The sequence below is a fragment of the Podarcis bocagei genome (assembly GCF_964188305.1).
Source record: "Podarcis bocagei genome assembly, chromosome: 13".
In the NCBI taxonomy this organism is placed as follows: Eukaryota; Metazoa; Chordata; class Lepidosauria; order Squamata; family Lacertidae; genus Podarcis; species Podarcis bocagei.
In genome coordinates this window covers 16,279,770-16,302,755 of record NC_138138.1, presented here as the reverse complement: position 1 = coordinate 16,302,755, position 22,986 = coordinate 16,279,770, and the positions used below count along the sequence as shown (strand labels likewise).

General features: G+C 47.0%; 1 protein-coding gene across 6 annotated transcripts in view; it reads right to left on the bottom strand.

The window, feature by feature from the left end:
* Positions 1 to 22,986, bottom strand: part of NSF (N-ethylmaleimide sensitive factor, vesicle fusing ATPase) — a 104,522-nt gene that overhangs the window by 20,342 nt on the left and 61,194 nt on the right. For all 6 annotated transcript variants that reach the window (XM_081166337.1, XM_081166339.1, XM_081166338.1 and 3 more), the window contains exons 9-16: positions 16,099 to 16,298; positions 14,262 to 14,427; positions 10,462 to 10,536; positions 9,513 to 9,700; positions 6,182 to 6,277; positions 5,898 to 6,054; positions 3,986 to 4,119; positions 1,699 to 1,765 (exon numbers count right to left, since the gene is read on the bottom strand). In XM_081166337.1, the coding sequence (XP_081022463.1) occupies positions 1,699 to 1,765; positions 3,986 to 4,119; positions 5,898 to 6,054; positions 6,182 to 6,277; positions 9,513 to 9,700; positions 10,462 to 10,536; positions 14,262 to 14,427; positions 16,099 to 16,298 (1,083 nt within the window). The remainder of the gene's footprint in view (positions 1 to 1,698; positions 1,766 to 3,985; positions 4,120 to 5,897; positions 6,055 to 6,181; positions 6,278 to 9,512; positions 9,701 to 10,461; positions 10,537 to 14,261; positions 14,428 to 16,098; positions 16,299 to 22,986) is intronic.

Genomic DNA, 22,986 nt, shown 5'->3' with positions numbered 1-22,986 from the left:
TTGGGAAACACTGGAATAAACCCTACACAAATCCAGAGTGGGGTCCCTAAGATGGTTGGATGGCGCCTTCCGGCAACTCCTGCAGCCAAGCTGCTGCCAAAGTTTTGCCCTGCTTTCCTTTGGACCACATTGGTGAGACCGATGTCATCTGGGCAGCCTGGGATCTCCATAAAAACTGCTCAGGCTTGCGCCCTGGGGAGGTCACATGGGTGCTGTTAAGACAGCGGTTTGACTTCGCCCCTGGAGGTGCACTCCATTGTTTCTCGAGACGGACGGATGCCAACGACAACACTCTCCATTAGTGCCAACCAGCATGGCTGCCGGTCACAGACGATGGGAGTGCAAAACTCTATGGAGGGCTACTGGTTCTCTAGCTAAAGGTAAAGGGACCCCTGACCATTAGGCTCAGTCGTGGCCGACTCTGGGGTTGCGGCGCTCATCTCGCTTTATTGGCCGAGGGAGCCGGCGTACAGCTTCCGGGTCATGTGGCCAGCAGGACTAAGCCGCTTCTGGCAAACCAGAGAAGCGCACGGAAACGCCATTTACCTTCCCACCGGAGCGGTACCTATTTATCTACTTGCATTTTGATGTGCTTTCGAACTGCTAGGTGGGCAGGAGCAGGGACCAAGCAACGGGAGCTCACCCTGTCACGGGGATTCGAACCGCCGACCTTCTGATCAGCAAGTCCTAGGCTCAGTGGTTTAACCCACAGTGCCACCCGCATCTGCCACTGGTTCTCTAGCCCTGCTATAAAGGATTCCATGTCAGATTTGACTACTGTAATTCCGGGCTTGACTACTGTAATTCGCTCTACGCGGGGCTGCCCTTGAAGCTGTCCCAGAAACTCCAGCGGATGCAGAATGCTGCAGCGAGGCTCCTCACGGGGTCTCTGCCATGGGAGCATGTTCACCCAGTGCTTTTCCAGCTGCATTGGCTCCCGGTGGAGTACAGGGTCAGATTTAAGGTGCTGGTTTTGACCTTTAAAGCCCTTCAAGGTCTAGGACCCTCATACCTACAGGACCGCCTCTCCTGGTATGCCCCACAGAGGACCTTAAGGTCCATAAATAGCAACACCCTAGAGGTCCCGGGCCCTAAGGAAGTTAGATTAGCCTCAACCAGAGCCAGGGCCTTTTCAACACTGGCTCCGGCCTGGTGGAATGCTCTGTCTCATGAGACCAGGGCCCTGTGGGATCTGATTTCTTTCCGCAGGGCCTGTAAGACAGAGTTGTTCCACCTGGCCTTTGGCTTAGAATCAGTTTGATTCCCTCCCCCTCTTTCTTTTTCCTTTCTCCTCCTGTGAAGAGGCTGCATCCTAATGTTTTAATGTTGTATTTTAATCTTTTTTTAATTGTATTTTAATCAACTTGCTTTTATTATTGGTTGTTAGCCGCCCTGAGCCCAGTCTTGGCTGGGGAGGGTGGGGTATAAATAAAAAAATATTTTTATTTTATTTTTATTTTTATTATTAGCCCAAGCAAATAAGAGACTGGCTCTTGCCTATGCACAGAGGGCCTTCAGTGTTCTTCCCTGGTCTTTGCTTCAGCCTGCCCTCAGCAACCACCTACTTGAGTCAGGTTCAGGTGCTCTAGTAACAAGAGCCCTAGGATTGGGGGAAAGGCTACAGAAAGGAAGATCTTGCCTCAGAAAAATGCCTCATGCCAGACCCCTCACAGTCATCCCATCTTCCACCTCTCTCACCTAGGAGTCTTTCAATGTCGTCCACCACAACGCAGCTGAGCTGAGACTTGTAAGCATCGTCAAAGATCTGTTTTTTGGAAAGCGAAAAGTTATTTTTTTTACCTCTTAGCTACAATGACTGTACTTTAAAGGGGGGGGAGCCAAATTAAATCCTTAGTTGCGAACACATGATTTGATTTATTTATTTGCTTTGAAGGAACAGACAAAAGCCAAATGCACGGTTGGCGTCCATACAAAACGCAGCGTATTTTAAGGCTGTGGAAAAAAATTTCTTAGAATGCGAGACAAATTCCAGGAGCAACAACTTGGCAATGGTTGCTGTCCCTGAACAGGCACAGTCAAGCCTGAAGAACAGGTGTTTTGAAGTCTTTTTCTAAAAACACGGGAGATTAATGAAGAAATATCATGCACATTATATATTGCCAGCAATTTTGCTCTCCTCCTCTGGAGAGGTTGTTAGATGTTTGGAATTCTTGAAAGGAAATGCCCCCGTTTTTCGGAAAAACCAAGCCGCCTCTCTGCTTGTCCGTATTCAGTTCTTTCAAACTACCTCCCCCCCCAGTGCAGATCCTGGTGAAAAGCAATTTAAAAAGCAACAATTTCCCGACATTTGGAAGGCCGTATAATTAACTGTGGCTCAGATGTCTCTGGGGAATATGCGCTTTCTAGAGATGGAATAATATTTAGGATTCTCAAGTCAATCTTTTCTTTGCCCTATGTATTCATCCCATTAGGGGATGTTTGCTTCATCTTAACTCTCTTTCTGTGAGGGTTCCACATAAATACAGACAAACTGCATTTATTTCCTTCTTAAGCCAGGGAAATGGAAGGTATCTTCCTTTTGATTTACTGATTTTTTTCATTCTTTGTTCGTTCCATTCAACTGAGCAATCGGTTAAGATGATCTTGCTCACTGTCTATTCTTGACAAAGCCACTTCCGCCTTAGGAAGGTGGGGTCAGCCCTGCGCGATTGGGGGGGGGGGTCCCACCTGCGCCACTGCCCGGGCAACCAAGCCAATTGCTCTGGGGGTGTGGCCTGCTTGATTTAAGCAGGATGCAGTGGGAATCTCACCCCTTTCCGCGCTTCCAGCTGCTCCGGTTTTCCCACCCTCCCGCCCTTTAGGTTATTTCATCTCTTGACCTTGCTATGGACTGTGGTTGGTCGCCATTGAGGGGCCTGGTAGGACTTTTTCCACTTGGCAAATTGGCTCCGCCACTGGGTTTTCGCCTAAAAAGCTAAAGGTAAAGGGACCCCTGACCATTAGGTCCAGTTGTGGCCAACTCTGGGGTTGCGGTGCTGATCTCACTTTACTGGCTGAGGGAGCCAGCGTACAGCATCCGGGTCATGTGGCCAGCATGACTAACCTGCTTCTGGCGAACCAGAGCAGCGCATGGAAACACTGTTTACCTTCCCGCCAGAGTGGTACCTATTTATCTACTTGCACTTTGACGTGCTTTCGAACTGGCAGGAGCAGAGACTGAGCAGCGGGAGCTCACCCCGTCACGGGGATTCGAACTGCCGACCCTCTGATCGGCAAGTCCTAGGCTCTGTGGTTTAACCCACAGTGCCACCCACGTAGCAAATTGTCACAACTTTGTAAGGTTTGGCGGTCAGGCATTGGAATATTGCTGGAGAAGAGAGGAAGGGGGGTAGTGCCATTACCTCCCCCGCACATTGAAGGGTATTCCGTTAAAGCAGTGTTTCTCAACCTGTGGGTCCCCAGATGTTGTTGGACTATAACTCCCATCATTCCTAGCCAGAATGACCATTGGTCAGGGATGATTGGAGTTGTAGTCCGACAACATCTGGGGACCCACAGGTTGAGAACCGCTGTGTTAAAGGATTCTGGGGGTGTGGCCCTGTCCAAAGCCTGGGGAGGCTAGGGCCTAAGGCATGACCCCTATTGGTGACCCCGGGGGAGCTCCTAGTTAATGTGCATCAGCAGGACTCCCCCTACTGGTGGTTAACCCTTCACGGACTCCGCGCAGACAGGCAAGAGTCAGATATAGTTGGTTAGGTCCAATGCCTAAGCCAATACCGCTCACAATCTGTAACCAATAAAGTTGTGGCCTTTTTTAGCCAATTAACCTAAAAAACTGGTGTCAAGTGTCTTTATTCAACCTCGTGGAGGGGTCGGGACCTTGCCACGCAACTTTCTATAGTTTGTAGCATCATTTTATAAATTTGAAAGTAGCAGAAGACATCGACGGAGTAGTAGGGAAACAGACACAATGCCCGTGACATCAAACAAAAAATGTGGCGTGGAAGGGATTCGCAAAATATACCTTCTTCATCGCCTGGCATTTGGCAGTTTCTGAAAAGCCGATCATCTTATCTGGAGAGCAGATCTTGATAAATGGGAAGTTAGATTCTTCTGCAATCTTTGCAGCCAAGGCCGTCTTTCCGCTGTGTGGGGGACCTGTAAGGATCACAGAACAGACAGAATTGAGTAAGAGGTAACAGCAAATTCAGCATGTCCGGGCTGAAACCATCCAATCTCACTTGGAAAAGATGCCCATTCGTTTCCACGGTTTGTTTGTTTTTTTTACTGTTTTGTCATGGATCTAGAACAGGGGTCAGCAAACTTTTTCAGCAGGGTGCCAGTCCACTATGTCTCAGACCTTGTGGGGGGGCTGGACTATATATATATTTTTGGAGGGGGAATGAATGAATTCCTATGCCCCACAAATAACCCAGAGATGCATTTTAAATAATACATGCTACTCATGTAAAAACACCAGACAGGCCCCACAAATAACCCAGAGATGCATTTTAAATAAAAGGGCACATATTCATGTAAAAACATGCTGATTCCCAGACCGTCTGTGGGCTGGATTTAGAAGGCGATTGGGCTGGATCCGGCCCCCGGGCCTTAATTTGCCTACCCATGATCTAGAATATTGCATAGCCTGAATTGGAACTCAAATTGTTCTGCCCACTGAGCAGTGTTGCAGTTCTGAATGTGCAGTTCTGAGCGGCCTTGAAGATGGGTACTCACAGCAGAGCAAGGATTCTGCTCTGTGTGCCTCACATCCCATTGGCCAAAGAAACATGGCAATGGTGGTCAGAACTAAGAATGGTTTGCATTAACCATCACTAAGCAACCAATCTACAGTTTGTGCTCTCAGTTGCACAAAAGACAAATCATGGTTCAGAGCTACACCCAGATTCATGAATTCAAGGTTGTAGGAGTCTGTGGAAGTGGAGCAATGGCTTTATTTGAAGCCATACATCCCACTAAACCATAGTTAGTCCGAATCATGGTTTGCAAAGTCTTTTCAAACCACGGTTTCCGATTTTGGTTTGCTGGCTGATTACATACCACATCCTGTCAACTGAAATCACATCAATCAGCTTCCTTATCATGGCCTGACGTGATGTCTGACTTGAGTCATGGCAAGTTATCAATGAGGGAATCAGTGACAGAACAGTGCTTTTTGCTTTGTTTTGCTTTTGTTGTCCCCTAAAAAGGTAAAAGGTAAAGGACCCCTGACGGTTAAGTTCAGTCACAGATGACTCTGGGTTGTGGCGCTCATCTCGCTTTACAGACCGAGGGAGCTGGCGTTTGTCCGCAGACAGTTTTTCCGGGTCATGTGGCCAGCAGGACTAAGCCGCTTCTGGCGAACCAGAGCAGCTCACGGAAGCGCCGTTTACCTTCCCGCCAGAGTGGTACCTATTTATCTACTTGCACTTTGATGTGCTTTTGAACTGCTAGGTGGGCAGGAGCAGGGACCGAGCAACGGGAGCTCACCCCATCGCGGGGATTCGAACCGCCGACCTTCTGATCAGCAAGCCCTAGGCTCTGTGGTTTAACCCACAGGTTCTCCAGTCCTAATCTGGCTGAGAAGACAATGTGGAGAAGGAATAATAATAATAATAATAATTTATTATTTATACCCTGCCCATCTGGCTGAGTTTCCCCAGCCACTCTGGGCGGCTCCCAATCAGTGTTAAAAACAGTACAGCGTTACATATTAAAAACTTCCCTGTTTTTAAGATGTCTTCTGAATGTCAGGTAATTATTTATCTCTTTGACATCTGATGGGAGGGCGTTCCACAGGGCGGGCGCCACTACCGAGAAGGCCTTCTGTCTGGTTCCCTGTAGCCTCACTTCTCGCAATGAGGGAACCGCCAGAAGGCCCTCGGCGCTGGATCTCAGTGTCCGGGCTGAACGATGGGGGTGGAGACGAAACCAACCTTCCAAAAGGACGCTGACCAACGGGGTTCGGTCACTGTTTTTGGCCTGCTGAACAAGAAGCTCTCCATCATCCAGCACCCGAGTGACAGGATCACCCCATTTCATGATCCCATTCATGATGTAGCTTGCATAATCCTCCTGATTGGTCCCAAATGCCTACAGGTTGAAGAAAGGGAGATGGTGCAAAATCAGGAAGTCATTGTCTGTTCATTCTAGCCTGCCTCTGGTCTTCCACAGAGGGGAGCAACACAAATGTCTGCGGGATTAAAAGGGGTTCACTCACCGGCTTGATGTCATTTTCCAGAGAAGTTAAGAAGTCTCCCCTTGTCACCTGCAGGCACTCTGCCTTCTCCATGTCAACTTCCACTTTGGTGGTGGCCTAATCACAAGAGGAGATGGTATGTTAGTGAGACAGCCAGCAGGAATCAGAAGTTTTTTTATTAGGAATCATAGGTACCGAGATCCCAAAGGACCAGGAAAGACTATTGGTGTATGCGACAGCAGCCACACAGATGTTACTAGCCCAGAGATGGAAAGAAGACACAATCCCGACCACGGAAGAATGGCAAACCAAGTTGATGGACTATGCTGAAATGGCAAAATTAACTGGAAAGCTCAGGACCCAAGAGGACAAGAACTTCAAAAAAGAATGGGGAAAATTTATAATTTGCTTAGGAGATCATTGTAAGCAGATGGAACCATCAGCAGGATTTTAAACTCACTGGTAAGGTAACAAAGACTATGGATAACTCGGATGGATAAAATATGTGGATAATGGATTGATACGGAGGTGTAAATGCTGACATTAGGACCCATGGAGGGGAAGTCCGGAGATTCAGGGGAATCTCTTTATATGGAGCTATAATGGTATTTGTTACAAATTTGTATTTGTAAAACCGAATAAAAAATATTTCCAAAAAGAGAGAGAGAGAGACAGCTGGAGGCACATGTTCACAGAGAAAGCTGCTGAGGTCATGAAGCGAGACTCTTTGGAAGCCCTGCAAAAATCTAAAGAGCCTCAGCTTCCGTCGAAACAGAAGGGGGAAATGTGTTTAGACCTTTTTGAGGATAAAAAGAAGCTTGGGAGAAGAATGGCACGGGTCTTTCCCCTTCCCATCTCTCTTTTCATCCTAGCTGATCATATTTTGCTGATAATAATAATAATAATAATAATAATAATAATAATAATAATAATAATTATTTATTATTTATACCCCGCCCATCTGGCTGGGTTTCCCCAGCCACTCTGGGCGGCTTCCAACTGAATATTAAAAACAGTACAGATTCAAACATTAAAAACTTCCCTAAAGAGGGCTGCCTTCAGATGCCTTTTAAAAGTAAAATAGTTGTTTATTGCCTTGACATCTGCTGGAAGGGCGTTCCACAGGGCAGGCGCCACTACCGAGAAGGCCCTCTGCCTGGTTCCCTGTAACCTTACTTCTCGCAATGAGGGAACCGCCAGAAGGCCCTCTGTGCTGGATCTCAGTGTCCGGGCTGAACGATGGGGGTGGAGACGCTCCTTCAGGTATACTGGACCGAGGCCCTCTAATGATGAGAACCTGTCAAGATGGCTGCTTTGAATCATCGGCCTGAGCTCTATGGTCTTCCAGGTGTTGCTGGACGGTAACTCCCATAATCCCCTGGTCCTTTGCTATGCTGGCTGGGGCGGAAGAGGGTTGTGCCCAACAGCATCTGAAGGTGCACATGTTCCCCATTCCTGGCCTTCTTTTCTGTGTTGCTCTTACACAACAGGGGCATTTGTGTACAGCAGCCTTTCTTGACCTGTGGGTCCCCAGATGTTGTTGAACTACAACTCCCATCACCCCTAGCTAGCAAGGCCAGAGCTCAGGGATGATGGGAGTTGTAGTCCAACAACATCTGGGGACCCACAGGTTGAGAAGCGCTGGTGTACAGTCTTCACGTGGTTCCTGTTGAGGATGTGAGCAGGTCAGCAAACCTGCAGAGGGTAACTAGCTTGGTAATGCAAACCCGAAGGGCTTTTTTTGGGGGGGGGGGTTGGGATGTTAGTGGAGCCAAGGGTCTGGACCCCATCGCCACCAAATCTTTAGGGTGCCTTTTCAAGCCAGTAACTGGCCACAGCACTCTTCCCCCTCCTGAAATCACTGCACAACACTAAAACTTTTACACCAACGCCTGCCTGTTCCAGGGTGCATTCCTGGCCCTACACCTGTGGCAAGCTAACAAAAAAAATAATATAAGCATTTCAACACTCTTCAATAGCAAACCCTTATTTTGCATGTTCCAGCTAATCTCTAACCTTCTCACTCTGACATTTCGCAGCCTGCATCACTCATTTCCTATTAAAGGCACAGTGACCTTTACAACTTAAAAAAAAAAAGGGACGGGGGAAGAGAAACACCAACTACATCCCATCTTGAAATCTCAGCTCCGGGAGCTGAACAGCAACACGGGCACACGACACATATGCTTAACTTTTCTGCACAACTGTGTACAGAAAGAGGCCTCTGTGCAGATCTATAGGTTCAGTACATGCAAGAAGCAATGAGTCTTCTGTTGAAAGCTTAAGTTGTGTCTCACGTAATCTTTGTCCCTCCTTAGAGCTGCAGAGAAAAAGTGTGTGGCAATGTCTTAAGAAAGTTTAGACACCAACAGTGGGATGGGGAAGGGTTCCCAGTACAGTCATACTTTGGTTGGTGAGCAGAATGCGTTCCGGGAGTCTGTTCGACTCCCTGGAACTGTTCGAAAACCAAGGCGTGCCCGACGTTCAGCTTCCAAAAATCGTTCGAAAACCGGAATGTTTGACAACTAAACCGTTCGTCAACCAAGGTATGACTGAATTCAGTGACTGGAGAGGTGCAAACCAACTCCCCACCTCCGAATCCTTCCCCTTTATTACTTTCTCGTTCCTTTTTTACTTTAATCTTTCTGTTAATTTTCCTTTTTTTTTGCTTTGTTTTGCTTTTGTTGTCCCCTAAAAAGGTAAAGGACCCCTGATAGTTAAGTCCAGTTACGAAATACTCTGGGTTGTGGTGCTCATCTCACTTTACAGGCAGAGGGAGCCAGTGTTTGTCCGCAGACAGTTTTTCTGGGTCATGTGGCCAGCATGACTGAGCAACTTGTGGCGCAACGGAACACAAAAACCAGAGCAGCACACGGAAACGCCGTTTACCTTCCCACCAGAGTGGTACCTATTTATCTACTTGCACTGGCATGCTTTCGAACTGCTAGTATGGCAGGAGCTGGGACAAAGCAACGGGAGCTCACCCCGTCGCGGGGATTTGAACCACCGAACTTCTGATTGGCAAGCCCAAAAGGATCAGTGGTTTAGACCACAGCGCCACCTGCGTCTCTACTTGTTGTCCCCTACTTTGGGTTAAAGTACAGTTGAAGGTGACGGCTGCCTGTGTGAGAGGCTGGGAAGGGAAGATCTCCCAGGGTGGGAGGCTGGGAGTAGAAAGGGAAGCTCTGGGTTGAGATCTGAGAAGGTCCACCTCTTTCTTTAACCGAGGCAGGGGAGATGTTCAGAAGCATTATTGAATGATGGAGGAGGAGGAGGAGGAGGAAGAAGAGGGAGGCAACAGAAGATCCATCTTGGATTTATAGCCAATGCCATCTGAAGGGAAGAAGCAAACCTTAATGTGTCTGTTCATAGCAGTGGATTGTGCTGCACGGACCAGACCCTCAAGCTCAGCACCACTGAAGTTCTTGGTTTCCACAGCCAGCTCCGAAATGTCAACATCTGGGGCCAACAGCTCGTGGGTCCGCATCCTTGAGGTGTGGATGTTAAGGATCTGCATCCGGCCCTTTTCATCCGGCAAACCTAAATGAAATCATCAACACTGTGAATTATTTGCATTGGAAAACAACTCTCTGTTCCACGGCCGCAATCCTAGGTGCTGCAATGCAATAAGCCATCCTTCTCCAAAACCCAGGGCTCTGGTGGGCTTCTCGGGAGTGAAGAAAGGAAGTCACGTAGCACTCTAGCTTCATCTAGAATGAAAGGGGTCATTCAGAGGGCACTGATGGGATGTCAAATTGGTGGATTTCAGACATATGCGCGTGAGCCTTGGCAATTCTCCAGCTTGTGTGCTCACTCTCCTTGTAATTTGAGAACCACTACTTTTTTACTGCCTAGACTGTAAGGTGACCTTCTGAGGCCCTTCTGAAGGTGACCCAATAAATGAATTAAGGAAGACAGCTACTAAAGAGAGGGCCTTTTCAGTGGTGGGACCTCTGCTTATCAGCATCAGATGAACATATTTTTATTCACCATTTGGGGTGGAAATGTGTTGTTGTTTTTTAGTTTTTAAATATTTTTTGAACTGCTGTTTCCTCTGTCGTGATGTTTAATTCTGTTCTATATGTTCGTTTTAGATTATGCATTTTTAATATTGTAAACCTCCCACTGAACATCAGGCAGTATAGAGATGACATAAATAAATGAACTAACCCCAGTTAAATCCATGACACCCAGACTTGGAGAAACTGTGGCTTGTTTAAGCTATGGTTAACAAGAACAAGCCAGGATTTAAAATCACAGAAGTCAGCCTGTGGCCATGAGCATTCCCTCGACTTACTTACCAATCTCCATTTTCACCTCCAGTCTTCCAGGTCGCAGGAGAGCCTCATCTATCAGGTCCGGCCTGTTGGTCATTCCTATGTATCAGACAGAAGCCATTAGCAAAAGCATCAAGAGCACCTTCAATAGCTTGAGCCCAGGGACCACTGTTACCCCTAGGTTCCTCTTTGCAGAGTTCTCATTTCCCCAAGGACAAATGGCGATGTGCAATGGTTCCTTATCCCCATTTAGAACTCACCCCTTCGAGAGGATGAGGCAAGAGCCATTTCAAACATTACAGCTGAGGTTGCTTTGCTCACACATTGTGTGTGTGTTTGGGGGTGTCTATCTTTTGATATTGACCATAAAGAAGGCTGATCGCCAAAGAATGGATGCTTTTGAATTATGGTGCTGGAGGAGACTCTTGAGAGTCCCATGGACTGCAAACCTCTCCATTCTGAAGGAAATCAGCCCTGAGTGCTCGCTGGAAGGACAGATCCTGAAGCTGAGGCTCCAATACTTTGGCCACCTCATGAGAAGAGAAGACTCCCTGGAAAAGACCCTGATGTTGGGAAAGATGGAGGGCACAAGGAGAAGGGGACAACAGAGGACGAGGTGGTTGGGCAGTGTTCTCGAAGCTACCAACATGAGTCTGATCAAACTGCGGGAGGCAGTGGAAGACAGGAGTGCCTGGCGTGCTCTGGTCCATGGGGTCACGAAGAGTTGGACACAACTAAACAACAACAACATCTATTGATCAGAATGTGTGTGAGCCAGCAAGCTCACAGGGCTAAATTTCAGTCCATCCAGCAATACAGTCATACCTCAGCTCCCGAATGCCTTGGGAGTCAAACGTTCCGGCTCCCGAATGATCAAAAACTGGAAGTGAGTGTTCTGGTTTACGAACGTTCTTTTGGAAGGCAAATGTCCAACAGGGTTTCCGTGACTTCCAATGGGCGGCAGGAGCTTCCTGCAGCCAATCGGAAGCAGCGCTCTGGTTTCCGAACGTTTCGGAATTCAAACGGATTTCCGGAACGGATTCCGTTCGTCTTCCAAGGTACGACTGTACAGTGGAACCTCGGCTTTCTAACATAATCCGTTCTGGAAGTCCGTTTGAATTCCGAAACATTCGAAAGCCGAGGATCAAAGGGACGTCAGCAAGTTCAATGGGGGAAATTGAGAAGCGTGTCTCAGAAGCCCGTTTGACTTCCAAGGCACGTTCGAAAACGGAAGCATTCACTTCGGGTTTCCAAAACATTTGACAGCTGAGAGGTCCAAAACCCGAGGTTTGACTGTACCTAAGATTGCATAAGATGCTCTGGAAGTGTTTAAGTAGCAGAGTACTGCCAGCTGCCAGCTGAGGCCTGACTGCTTACACAAATAACCACACACGCACACAGTAACATGCAGATCACTCCTTGGATAGCCTTTTAGGGTTAAGAAGTAAAGGCTTCTCTTTACTTCTTTGAACAGACAAGGCAAGGGAAACTGTAGCTGCTTCAGTTTTCAGTGCATCTAAGACTTTGCCCATTATTTATCGTTTTGTCCATTCTATGACTCTCCCAGAGCAAAGTGTCTTTCCCACCATGTATCTCAATGCATGGGGAGATCAATACATTATATATGGCAGGCTTCTTCAACCTCAGCCCTCCAGATGTTTTGAGACTACAGTTCCATCATCCCTGACCACTGGTCCTGCTAGCTAGGGATCATGGGAGTTGTAGGCCGAAAACATCTGGAGGGCTGAGTTTGAGGAAGCCTGATATACAGCATATGCACTTTTAACGAGTAAGACCGTATATTTTGTCAAGCTGCATTATTTGCTGCTGCGGCCACGGAAAAAAAATGCGAGAAAGTACCTTGGAAAAAGTGGCCGTGGGCCGTATACACTTAAAAATGTAAATTGTGAGCAGGACAGATATGCATTGGGGAAATATGCAATATACAGGTAGACTCAGCAGTTACATCCCTTTGTTAAACGCAGACTCAGGGGCAAGCCTGTCTATATTTTCTTCATTTATTTCTAAGCTCTTGTGCTTCCCTTGCTATTAGACAGTGAGGTCCTTGTGTGTTTGGAAGTACTGCTGCAACCTATTTTTAGCCCACAGGAAGGAACAAGGTATAAATATTAAGCAATAATGATGCGTCAAACACCATCTTACTGGGAAGTTTAAGTAGTATTCAAATTTATCCTTCCCTCTTCCCCACCCTCTACTTGGTTTGCTTCCTGCTCTGCTGAATTTACAATCAGAGCACAGCCCTGTCTTGTTTATGTTGCTCTCCTGTTTCTTGCAAAAGAGTTTTTATTTCAGCGTTTTAATTTTTATCCTATACGATGCCAAGAGATTTTATTTTACGAGGCGTCTCATAAAACAGAAATACAAACCAAGGTGCCAGGTACAATTATGGTGCTATAAAGATAATAATAATAATAAATACTAACGTTATAATAATGTGAAATTGGTGCTATAAAAATAAGAATAAGCATTCTTTTCTCACAAAACAGGCGTTAATCAAGTAATCTTCAAACTGAACCATCTAGTATTTGTACAAGTCCTTCCCTACAGTTCAGCAAAGCAGAAATGAAGGAAAGTTGCGCCAGAGTGAGCTAAGACAGTCTGAGAATATTATGCGGAAAGATGCTTTCAAGAGCAAACACGAACCAGGAGAAGATATTCAGCACTGAGGAACTCTAATATTATGAGCCATGGGGTTGCAGCTACCTTGTTTAATACCATGAGCTTAGTGTCAGGTACAGACTACATTGTTATCCGGAACATTTTTCGGATGAGGGTGGGCTCATGTTTCAGTAATAGTTCTGAAAAATCCCAATAATCAGAAAGGTGAAAAGAATCACAACTCGGGCATTTAAACGCAGCACATTTTGATACTGAACAGTTTACCTCAGGAGTCGAACGGAATCCATTCTGGAAGTCCGTTCAACTTCCAAAACGTTTGGAAACCAAGACGCGGTGTCCGATTAGTAGTAGTAAGCTCCTGCAGCCAATCGGAACCCACAACAGATGTTTGTGTTCCAAAGAACATTTGGAAACCGGAACACACTCACTTCCGGGGTTTGCGGCATTTGGGAGCCAAAACGTTTGACTCGCAAGGCGTTCGCGAACCAAAGTATGACTGTATTTTGAAAGGAGCAGGCCTTTTCAGAGACAGCATCCTGTTTTGTGGATCTCCCCTTCCAGAGAAGCCACCAGCAAACTTCTTGATGTTTTTTGATGGCTCCCGAAAACATTTATTACAGAAGGTAGATCGAGGTTTTAGCTGAAAGCCGTTTTAATCTCATTGTGTCTTTTGGACTGGCTTTATCACTGGCTTCTAAGGACTTTAAAACTATCAAATCAACTATCAAATCTATCCATAATTAAAACACACAACAAACCAGCTGCACCAGAAGAATAAAACATTCACAATTATAATGTACAATAAAACCATATATGGCTTTACATTGATTTTTCTGTTATTTATATAATTCAAAAGTTTTAAAAACTGGCCAGCATTTTCCTCGTCTACCGCAAGAACAGTAAAAACCTAGGGAATGGAATAATCCATTTAGGAATGAAATCATTCTTAAAACTGAATGTAAATATCAGCCAATCTCTACCCACCCAAAGCAAAGCTTGGCCATAATCCAATTTAACTGCTTGCCTGAGGCCACCTTTTTTGTGTATTTCAGGTATCCTAAAATCTGAAGATTAAGACATTCGAACAACAAATGGTGCCCAACACAAGCCCTGCAGAGTCTACGCCCGACATGAAACTACAGCAGAGTCCCCCACCCCAAAACAGAACAAATAGCTTTCATTACCAATGACCAAGATGTTGTTTAGCTGCTCCACCCCATCGATTTTTGATAGCAGCTGGTTCACAACCGTGTCGTGGACGCCGGTACTGCCCGCCATGCTCCCGCGCTGCTTGCATATGGCATCGATTTCATCAAAGATGATGATGTGGACGCCGCTGTTTGCACCAAGCTAGTGAGGAAGAAAAACAGAAGCGTGCCAGAGATCATGGACCCCAAAAGGGCTGCTCCTCCTTTTTCCTTTCTAATAATAATAATAATAATAATAATACAGTAGTACCTCGGGTTACATACGCTTCAGGTTACAGACTCTGCTAACCCAGAAATAGTACCTCGGGTTAAGAACTTTGCTTCAGGATGAGAACAGAAATCTTGCGGCAGCAGCGGGAGGCCCCATTAGCTAAAGTGGTTCTTCAGGTTAAAAACAGTTTCAGGTTAAGTACGGACCTCCGGAACGAATTAAGTACTTAACCAGAGGTACCACTGTACCTTTATTGCCATTGTACAAAGAAATTAAACAAACCTCCCCCCCCCAAAAAAAAACCACTCAATCTCTTATCAAACAACACACCACCTTGCAAGTCAATTTTGCTACGCTATTTTTCGTTCAACAGCCTAACAGCCCACAGACAGAAGCTATTTTTTAGCCTGTTGGTACGGCTTATTATACTTCTATATCTCCTGCCCAAGGGTAGAAGATTGAAGAAGTGGTGGCCGGGGTGTGAGTCATCCCTGAGAATTCTTCTCGCTCTCCTAAGGCAACGATCCCTTGCGATATCATCTAGCGGATCCAAGGGACAGCCCGTGGTATCATGTGCTGTATTCACCACCCTCTGTAGAGACTTTCTGTCTGTGGCTGTCAGGCCAGCATACCACACTGTGATACAATACGAAAGGGCACTTTCTATTGTGGCCTGGTAGAAGGAGTTCTTCAGTTGTTGTTGAACATTATTCTTTCGCAAGACCCTGAGGAAATGGAGTCTCTTTTGGGTCTTTCAGACCCCCTTCGCTGGGGGGGGGTGACATTTGGTGCACCGCCTGCCGGGACTCCCAAGCCTTCCCCGAGCCGCCGGGGGAAGGAGGGAGCTGTGTCACTTTGCCGGCAGTATTCCCCTCCCTTCCCCCTTCGTTTTGACAGCTTGGGGGAGGCTTGGGAGTCGCGGGCGGGCAGTGCGCCGAATGTCCACCATGAGTGGCTAGCTCCGCCCCTGGGTGCTGCAGGGCACACTCACTGTTCCATGCACCTGAGTGGATATCCCTTGCCTGGGAGGGCACCCTCCGTGCCCCGCCCCTTCGGGAGCACGCCTGCCCCCACTGTAGGTTTGTGAAAGCTGTTTTGCATGTTTGCCTAGGAGCCATGGCTCAGGTACCAGAATTTGCAAAGAGCAAAGCCCTCGAACAGCCCCAGGCCCCCTTTCAATGCTTTGAAGCTATACAGAAATCTACTGCAGAAGCTTAAGGGCTGGGCCTCTCGGGTTATCACCATCCCAAGTGTCTTTTCCATGCTGTCATCCCATGAACCATGCAGCTGGCGCTCGACGCTAGGGAGACAGCTGGCAGCAGCAGCCTTGAAGCTCTGTCGTTCCTTTTCCTCCCATGACATCTATTCTTATTATAATGCAAGTCATATTCGCACTGGTGAGTTTCCCCAATTCCTCCTCAACTTCATCGCCCGCTGCTTGTGGGGGCAAGAAAACTGGCAATGCAGTGATGTCACCCCCAAACGTTTTGAAACAGGAAAGAGAGAAACAAACAATGATCCATCGTGTCTGATTCCAGCAGGAATCTCCATCCACCTGCATCTTATTCTTCCATTTTTTTATTTTTTTAAAAGGCAACTTACCCTCCTCTGTTCTTCTTCTGCATCTGCAAAGAGCTTGCGAATGTTGGCCTCTGACTCCCCGACGTATTTGTTGAGGATTTCTGGCCCGTTCACTATTTTGGGCTCCCTGGCGTTCAGCATCTTGCCAATCTGCCTAGCCATAAGGGTCTTGCCGCAGCCAGGGGGACCAAACAACAGGATGCCTTTGACGTGCTTGCAGCCTGGAAAGAAAGGAAAAAGGGGGCAGCTCGTCATAAAGTCAAAACAAAGGTTCTTTCCTGGTTGGAGGTAACCAAAAGAAAATGACACGTTCTACAAGGGGTCGCTGAGGAAGACCATTCGAAAAGGGTGATTGACAGAAAATACAGCAGCTGAGTTGGTAACTGGAGCCCATATCAAATCTTGACAGTGTTTACAGTAGGAGTGGTCGAACGCAGAGATACATCAGATCTGTTAGACTGCCTGTGAACTAGTCCTGAGGAATTCAGCCATAAATAAACTTTGCCTGTACAATAATCATTGCGATCTCTGCTCAACTTCTTTTTCTTAAAACTGGCTAATTCACTGCAAATTTAACAGATCTAACAGATCCGATGTATCTCCACGTTCAACCACTCCTACTGATTACAAGCACTCCTTAGAGTCTGGGAAAGGATTGCGTGGAACTGCAACAACCTTTCATGTGGATTGTTGGACTCTATGAACAGACAGGTGGAATAGACATTTTCACATATATGGACCTTATGCATAAACTGATTAGAGAATGAACTCATCCACTGGGTCTTCTACCTTTTTCGTTGAACTTTATGAGCTACTTCTGTTGAAATCTACAATTCAATACAATGAATAGTATATATTATTTTTTCAAATGTACAGCCGGTTACGTCTTGTGTGTTTATTTAATGGCTACCAATTAAAGGCATAAGAGCTGTTTGACAGTGGATCAGTCTCCCTCAGACTCTCCTTCCTTGGAGGTTTCAAAGCAGAGGTTGGATGGCCATCTGTCATGAATGCTTTTGTTGAGATTCCTACATTGCAGGGGGTTGCACTAGATCAGGCATAGGCAAACTCGGCCCTCCAGATGTTTTGGGACTACAACTCCCATGATCCCTAGCTAACAGGACCAGTGGTCAGGGATGATGGGAACTGTAGTCCCAAAACATCTGGAGGGCCTAGTTTGCCTATGCCTGCACCAGATGAACCTCGGGGTCTCTTCCAACTGTACGATTCAATGATCTTTTGCAGCCCTGCTTTGCAAGCTCCTTTAACTGGGGATTGAATCTGAGATCAAGGCATATGCTCTACTACTGAATCATGAGAAATACGCTGAAGCAAACACGAAACAGCAGCAGTTGATTATTCCCTGGCGATCTCTGGGATTGCTATCCACTTGATCTTGAGTGGTACCTGGAAGGGCACCTCACAGCGCTGCAGCTCCCAGGAGCAGAACTAAGGCAAACTTGTTCCCTGGTTTGGAAAGGCCGGTGTGTAGCTCTGAAATGGGCTGAGTCACAGCAGCAAATGTGATAATACTGTTGACATTTGTGAGTTGTTGTTTTTTACAAAAGAAAAACAAAAATGATTCTCCTTTGCTATTGCCTTGATGGAGAGTTGGATAACGAAAAAATTTATTAGTCAGCTCTCAGGCATTCGAGAGAGACAACCAGAAAAGCAAATATACACACAGTGTATAAATGGGGGAGGAAAGAAAAATATCACTGGAGGTGAAAGACTAATTTTACACATGAACCAGCAAGGTGGTGATAAATTAAAAGTGATCCTTGTCAAATTACTGTCAGGGTAGAGCCGGTTAATTCAGAATACTGGGGGAACACGATCTCTTGTGTAGCCAAAAAAACAGTGAGGCGGGATTCGAATGATGAGTGATGCCAGCAAAGGGGAATCCCAGCTTGCCGAGACGAGAGAGGCTACGGAAAGGCTACGAGCAAGTTGGGGCAGATTTCGCACAAGCAGGTTTAGGGAATTTCTGTTGTCAGGCAAGCCAGATGGACGTAATCCCTTGCTGCTGTGTGCTAGCTCCCTTGAAACAGGAGGCCACACGGTCAGGTGAAACACCCAAAGGCTTCACTTATTTGAGACTCGCCATTGTCAGAAAACTGGCCAATAACAAGAATTATTGTGAATCGATCTGCATACATAGTCACGCACATTTCATTGCTGGACCAAAAGCTTATACTCAAAAACTTGCTCCTTGCCCATCATAAGACTACGCTCTTAGCATCAGAGAGGGGATGTGCACACACCTGTACTCTCAGAAAACAGTCGTTCACTCCAGCAATAGCTTCACCACTAAAGGACTCTACTCCGAGCTGTCCACGTTGCCAACTCAATAGGGAATAAACAGAGTCGTCAGTGCAGACATTACAAAACTGTGGTTGTTTAGTGTTAAATTATTGGTGGAGTAAGGTAAAGGGACCCCTGACCATTAGGTCCAGTCGTGACCGACTCTGGGGTTGTGGCGCTCATCTCGCTTTATTGGCCGAGGGAGCCGGCGTACAGCTTCCGGGTCATGTGGCCAGCATGACTAAGCCGCTTCTGGCGAACCAGAGCAGCACACGGAAACGCCGTTTACCTTCCCGCCAGAGCGGTACTTTGACGTTATCTACTTGCACTTTGACGTGCTTTTGAACTGCTAGGTTGGCAGGAGCTGGGACCGAGCAATGGGAGCTCACCCCGTCGCAGGGATTCGAACCGCCAACCTTCTGATCGGCAAGTCCTAGGCTCTGTGGTTTAACCCGCAGCACCACCCGCGTCCCCATTGGTGGAGTAAGCGACTGCTATTCCAGCACATAGGGATGATGTGTCAGCAAGTGAAAATTCTAGTAGATCACAAGGAAGGCTGGTCCACATATGAGGGAAACAAGTCACAGCAAAAGGGGGAGACTCCCTTGGCTTCTTCAGCAGCCTGCCCCATCTCTGTCTCCTGGCCTCCTTCCTCTCCTTCCTCTGATTCTGGACTGCTCTCTGCCCCAGCCTCTTCCTGCTCATTAAACCCTTGCTGCCTCTTCAGCTTCCAACACCTCCGTTTCCCAGTCTTCTCCCTCTGACCACTCGTCATCATCCCACCACCAGTCCAATGGCTCTGAGCCTTCTTTCCCTTGGGGATTCCCCAGCTGCTGCCTGCCACCAATCCTCTGCATCCAGGCAGTCCATAACAGCAACTCCAGATTTCCACAAAGCACCTTGCTCTATCACCAAGGCTCCGTCCTGTTTCCAGCAATGGCAGCTATGTGCCTTTGCGACACCCGCAGACTGGGCAGGAAGGCAACAAACCTCCCCACAGCTTACAGTACTGAGAGGTATGCTGCCACACCTCAGTGGCAGAGCATCTACATCAATACCTGACATCTCTAGGTAGGGCTGAGAGGCGCTCCAGTCTGGAGATGTGCCACCGATCTATGTGGACAACACTGAGCTTGAGACCTAAGGGTCGGACTCTGTGTAAGGCAACTTCCTGTGTCTCTGTGCCTCTGAACAGGGGAGGTTATGTTTCAGGTACAACACCTAAAAACACAGATATTAACCTCTAGAAGTGTGTCTAATCCCCTTTCAGAGTGATCTAACTGAGCAACAACTGCCACATTTCGTGGTGACGAACTCCATCCGTTAATTCAAAACTGCAAAGTCTCTTTTGTCTGACCCGAACCCACTGCCAATCAATTCCACAAGATGTTCCCAAGTTGTTGTTGTTAAGTATATTTGTATAACGCCCTTACAATGCGGGTGGGCGCTGTGGTCTAAACCACTGAGCCTCTTGGGCTTGCCTATCAGAAGGTCAGTGGTTCGAATCCCCACGACGGGGTGATCTCCTGTTGCTCTGTTCCAGCTCCTGCCAACCTAGCAGTTTGAAAGCACGTCAAAGTGCAAGTAGATAAATAGGTACCACTTCGGCGGGAAGGTAAACGGTGTTTCCGTGCGCTCTGGTTTCTGTCACGGTGTCCCGTTGCGCCAGAAGCAGTTTATTCATGCTGGCTACATGACCCGGAAAGCTGTCTGTGGACAAACACCGGCTCCATTGGCCTGAAAGTGAGATGAGCGCCGCAACCCCATAGTCGCCTTTGACTGGACTTCACCATCCAGGGGTCCTTTACCTTTGACCTATACCGCACTACATCTGCAGGTCTCAGGGTGGTTACAACATAAAATCACAATATAAAAACACAAAATGCACAATAAAAACAAAAACAACCCAATAATCTCCCCTCCCCAGCTTTGTTCTAACATTACGAGGACAAAAGCCATCACAACTCAAAAGTGGCCTGGGAAAATTGATTTGCTGTCTTATGTTTCGCTGGAGATACCATCCATTAAACCCAGGACCTTTGAGAGAGACTAAACATGTTCTCTGCCGCTGGTCTTGCTTCCCGCACCCCCTCACCTCTTCTCCACCTGGAGAGCATCCCTCTAAAAATCGCGCCCACCTGGCCAACATGGGAAGCAATGAGAACACGGAGACAGGCTTCCATTCAAAATAGGAAAGTGATGACAAACTTGGAAAATGTCACGGCTCGAGACTGCGCCGTGGGCTCCTCCTGCAGCGAGACAACACTTGGCTTCGTAGCTTATCTCCGCTCTGGGAGAAAGGCAGGCAGTGTCTCCAAATGTCAGCGCGGTTAACAAAGAACCTTACAAAGCTCACCCTCTTCCTCTGGGCGGGCATTTCTGAATGCCTCCGTCTAGCGCGAGGACCATTCCCCACTGAAGGTCACTCGCGTTAACAGGGCACCAGGGTTATCGAGCGGCTTTTAATTACTCGCTCACCCGCTCACAACAGGAAACAAATAAGCCAAACAACGAAATAAGAGCAACAGATAAATCAAGGGCCAAAGACAACGTTGTCATCACTGAAGCGGGCTCCCCACAAACAAAGGAATTCTCAGCAGGTTGACATATGGTGCAAATTAGACAGAGACAACCGTACTCTCATTGTATCTTGGGAAACAGGTCTATAAAGGTCAGCTTCAGGTGCCATTCATGGGATTAGCTGCTCCCAACCTACCCACCCGACTCTTCCAGTCTTTTCATACTACTCAGGTGCATGCATAAGTGACATTTGTAGGCTGGGAATGTTGCTCAGTGGGAACAGAACAGACTTTATTTGATCATTTCGTCAACCTACAGGTGTACCCACAAAAGGCAGGCACTGAAATGGGTTGGGAGGAGGAAGGTGGGAGATGCCACCATTTAGACAGCGTCATTAATGTACGTAGCATTGTGCAGAGTTTCGTGAGGTTGGGGCCTCCGACCTTTTTAGCTTATAATCTACAATTTCAACATTGCGGAAGAAAACGGGTGGAGGGGCAGAGACGGTCAAAGATAGTAAGGTCTGAATATGAGCAAATGCAAACTTCAGCCTGGTTCTAGTTAGGGATTAAAATTAAGGGGCTAAGCCAAAAGGGAACTCATCATTGGTTTATTTGGGCAGGCCATTTGTAGGCTGCCCCACAGGAGAAAGTTCTCTGGGTGGTGCGCAGCGCAAAATAAGTCAACACAAATGAAAAAATCATACTGTAATAAAAGGCAACGAAACACACCCATTTAATACACCAGAGCAAAACAAATCAATTAAAAGCAAGGGGCTGGGACCGTATTTTTCGCTCTATAAGACACACCAGACCACAAGACGCACCTAGTTTTTGGAGGAGGAAAACAAGAAAAAAGATATTCTGAATCTCAGAAGCCAGAACAGCAAGAGGGATCGCTGCGCAGTGAAAGCAGCAATCCCTCTTGCTTTTCTGGCTTCTGTGATAGCTGCGCAGCCTGCACTCGCTCCATAAGACGCACACACATTTCCCCTTACAGTGATACCTCGGAAAACTCGCAAAACGAAAGGGTTTTTTGTTTTTTGAGCTGCTTCGCAACACGATTTTCCCTATGGGCTTGCTTCGCAAGACGGAAACGTCTTGCAAGTTTGTTTCCTTTTTCTTAACACTGTTAATACAGTTGCGACTTGACTTCAAGGAGCAACTCACAGCACGCGGTGTGGTAGCCTTTTTTGAGGTTTTTGAAGACTTTGGTGATTTTTGAAGCTTTTCCAAAACTTTTCCGACACCGTGCTTCGCAAGACGAAAAAAATCACAAGACGACAAAACTCGCGGAATGAATTAATTTCGTCTTGCGAGGCACCACTGTACTTTTTAGGAGGGAAAAGATGAGTCTTATAGAGCAAAAAATACGGTAAACTGAATGGCCTGCAAAGCTAAAGCAATATGATGAACAGTAGTATAATCTGTTGGGACGGAAAGAAGGTCTTTGCCTGGCATCCAAGAGAAGTATGGCATTCCACAAACTGGGAGCCACCACTAAGAAGACTCCATCACTCACAGCCCCCTATCGTATCTCACTTCGCAGAGGCACTTGAAGAAGGGCCGCAAATGTCTCAAGATACATGCAGGGAGAGGTAATCTTCCAAGTACAAAACTAAAAAGGGATTTAAAGACAAAAAACGGCACCCCTTGGCCTGGGCCAAGCAATGGAGCCAGCGGAGATGGCAAAATCCTGCCAGAGCATTCCATGACACCATCCCAGTTAGCCCTCTTGCATTCACGTTCAGTGCCCTGTTCTGATTTTCGAATTACACATCATTGGTGTCCGATGGCAGGGGTCAAGAAGTGGAACTTCACCCCACACCACAGCGCTGCGATATCATGCATACTTTTTACGCAACAATACAGCAAGAAGACAATAACTGAATGAGTGAAGGCTGTTTCTGGTGGCTGTCATGCACTTAGCGTAACGTCTATTGACCTCTAGTGTTACGTTTTATCCTAAGACCACCTGCAGGAAAAGTTGACAAAGAAGGAAGATGAATTGGAACCAACGGACCTCTAGGATTTATGTGAACTGCAGAACAATTATCTCCTTCTGATGGAATGTGGAGGAGATCAG